The 3,219-nt window shown below is 51.9% G+C and overlaps 1 protein-coding gene across 1 annotated transcript in view; it reads right to left on the bottom strand.

Moving 5' to 3' along the window:
* Nucleotides 1-875: 875 nt before the first annotated feature.
* The window catches only part of CHP2 (calcineurin-like EF-hand protein 2), a 14,530-nt gene continuing 12,186 nt past the window's right edge, over nucleotides 876-3,219 (bottom strand). The window contains exons 6-9 of the mRNA XM_014530012.1: nucleotides 2,998-3,125; nucleotides 2,770-2,831; nucleotides 1,911-2,033; nucleotides 876-1,735 (exon numbers count right to left, since the gene is read on the bottom strand). Of these exons, the coding sequence (XP_014385498.1) occupies nucleotides 1,682-1,735; nucleotides 1,911-2,033; nucleotides 2,770-2,831; nucleotides 2,998-3,125 (367 nt within the window). The 3' untranslated portion in view covers nucleotides 876-1,681. The remainder of the gene's footprint in view (nucleotides 1,736-1,910; nucleotides 2,034-2,769; nucleotides 2,832-2,997; nucleotides 3,126-3,219) is intronic.

Here is a 3,219-nt window from a genome sequence, read left to right as displayed (position 1 = left end):
ACAGGCACGTTCCCGAGCTCTGCTGTACCACATGGTGCCTGTGTTAACAATAAGGTGCTGTGCACTAAACGTTTGTTAAGCAGGTAGGTCTCATGCTAAGTGTATTTACCACATAAATACAAAAAAAAAACAAAACACTAAAAAGCAAAGGGATACATTTGTGGAGATGACGGTTTATTACCTAGATTATGTCCAAACTCATCAAATTGTGTGCGTTATGTGGTGTTGCAGACCGATTTTAGCTCACTGAAGCTGGGGTCGGGAGCACGGGCACACGCGGTAGGTGAAGCCTGGCTGGCGTGCTAGCCGCAGGCTCTCCTAGGCCACAAAGCCCTGCCTGTTGCCTTTGCCAATGTCTGCAGTGCGTGCATCCTACCACAGCCAATTCCAAGGTGCGGCGCGACATTACTCAAGGCAGTTAGGGAGAGATGAGCACAGTTGGCTCTCACGTGGTGATACAAGACAACTCTAGCACAGACCTGGGCGAGGGCATGGGCAGGGCACCCAGCACCTCCCATGGCTACAGACGAAGTGCTTCGTTACAGACCTAGGATGTCTGCAGTGCGTGCATCCTACCACAGCCAATTCCAAGGTGCGGCGCGACATTACTCAAGGCAGTTAGGGAGAGATGAGTACAGTTGGCTCTCACGTGTTGATACAAGACAACTCTAGCATAGACCTGGGCGAGGGCATGGGCAGGGCACCCAGCACCTCCCATGGCTACAGCCGAAGTGCTTCGTTACAGACCTAGGATCTTACCATTTTAAGTGACTTTCCCACTCCCTTTGTGATGTGTCAATCTTTAAACATCTTACCATTAAAAACAAAGAATTTATTCTCAAAAACTTTGACTTCATACTATAGAAAGGTATGTCTTACTTATAATTTATTATCCCTCTCCTCCCCTCACCCAAATCACACCAGCACGCACCCATGGGACCAAGTGAAAACCATTTAAGAAGACTTCATACATCCAACCATTTAATCAACTTAACAGTGATGCATAGCTCTTGTTCTGTCTGGCCAGCACAGACAAGAGCTAATAGCACGTCCTTGTCCTTAAAGCAATCATCCCTTACCCCATCCTGAGTCCTCAGCACCTAAAATTTCCTGGCTCTAGCAGGTAGCACATGACATAGGTCTGGCCAATCAGAACGTTTCATTCTCCTGGATAAGGGCCAGGCCCCAGGGAGCTAATGACACTCTTTGCTAGAAATTGTTGAAAAAGGAAACCTGTTCCCACTGGATTACCCAGGAGGCCTGGAGCTGCTGGGGGCCGAATCCACCATGAGGAAAGACCCTTCTAGAATGAAGCCAACACACACACAAATGAGTGAGAAACGGAGAATAACTGAGTCAGAGAGCACCATCTGAGCTCTCAGCTCCAGCTCTGCCTGAGGACACTTCCTGACTTTTACATGAGCCCATCAAACCCCTTTTTAACTGAAGTCCCTTTGATTTGGGATTCCAGTCACTTGCGTCCAAAATACTGTTGGCTGATTTATAAATCTGAGAGAAAATGAGTTGGACTTTAGTACACACCCAGCCAGCTTTGTCGCCTGGAGCCTAAATAGAGTTCAGTGTGGAAGAATCGTTTATTGGAGCCCATCCCTCCGTGGGGGCTGAGAATGATCGCCAAGCAGAGCTGGTCTTTTCAAGCTGGCCAGACGCACAGAGAAGGTCACTTCAGGATCCGGATGCTCATCTTCTGCTCAATGTCCATCTTCTCCAGGGACTGGTGGAGATGGGAGGTAGTTGAGAGAACCTGAACTCCAGCCCTCTGTTCTTCCAACTTCCTCTCCCATCCCCAAGGCCCCTGGGAACCCCTCTCTTTCTGCCCTCCTCCTTCAGGCTTCATTTCCCATGTCCATCTGTCCTAGGAACTCCTCAGGCCCCAAGGGCATTCTGACCTTGCTGAACTCCATGAAGGACACAGCCCCATCCCCATCTTCATCAGCCTCCTGCACCGTGCGGTCAGTAATGCTTTCCAACTGCTCTTCTGTCACCTGTACCCCAACCATTAGCCGGAGTACCTGGGAGGTGGAGGACGAGACGGCCATAAAGAGGAGGCACAGGGACTACTAGCACCCTCCCCCAACCTTGTCCATATCAACCCAAGAGTTATTAACAATTTCATAATCCACCCCTCATCCTTTGTTCACCCCATTCCAATCACTGCCCACATATCCACCAATAGTTTCCCCTACTGCTTCTCAATGTAAACCCTCACTATCCCTTTCACCTCAACAGTATGCCCAGGCCCATTACTCAACTGCAGTCTCAGAACCCAGCCTCCATCCCATCCTCCAACCATTCCCAATCCCCAGTTTTTCAATCTCAGCACCATTGACGTTTGGGGTCAGATAACTCCTTGCTGGGGGCGGGGGGGGGGGGCTATCTTTGGTTTTTTTGGGGGGGGGGGGGGGGCTATCTTTGGAGTGTAATGTTTGGCAGCATTCCGGACTTCCACCCACAGGTGCCAGTCCCACCACCCCCCTCTCCAGTTGTGATAACCAAAATGTCTCTAGCTATTGGCGATGTCATTCAGGGGGCAAAATCACCCCCAGCTGAACCACTGATCTATTCCCAACCTCATACCCAACTGCTTCCCCATCTCTCAACTAACCCACACTCCAACCCCACAGTCCCATTGCCCAGGCCACACTCCAATCATCGGCATCCCCAAACCACCCTCCCTGCCCCCCACAACCATTCCATCCAACCATCCCCCCTGCACACGCCACATCTCTGCTCTTGTGTCCTCCCAACCTGTAGCATCTCGTGCCTGGAGATCTTGCCATCTCGATCCAGGTCGTAGAGCTGAAATGCAACTGGGAAGGAAGTGGAGGGGAAGGAAGGTGGGTTCCCTTGGTTCTCGTCCAGAAGATCACGGAGGCGGGGAGGTCATAAGAGGCTCACAAAGGGAGTGGCGGTGCCTGGGGCCCTCGCCGGTGTGGTACATCTGGGGTCTCACTTGGGGGGACCCTACCAACTCACAGCGAAGTTTGTTCATTCTGCTGTTGGGGGGTTCGGGTTCCTTGGGGTCCCGGGTTCCTGTGTCATCATCTACAGGTCGGAAATGAGCCAGGACTCTGGCAAAGTCCACAAACTCCACTCGCAGGCTCCTGGGAGGGTGGGGGAGGGGCAGTGGTTGCCTTGGCCCTCCTTCCGCCCCCATCCCTAATCTCCCGCACCCGTTCTCCCCCACCCATTCTCTCC

This window comes from Myotis brandtii, unplaced genomic scaffold (assembly GCF_000412655.1).
Source record: "Myotis brandtii unplaced genomic scaffold, ASM41265v1 scaffold707, whole genome shotgun sequence".
NCBI lineage: Eukaryota > Metazoa > Chordata > Mammalia > Chiroptera > Vespertilionidae > Myotis > Myotis brandtii.
This window is presented reverse-complemented; position numbering and strand designations above follow the sequence as displayed.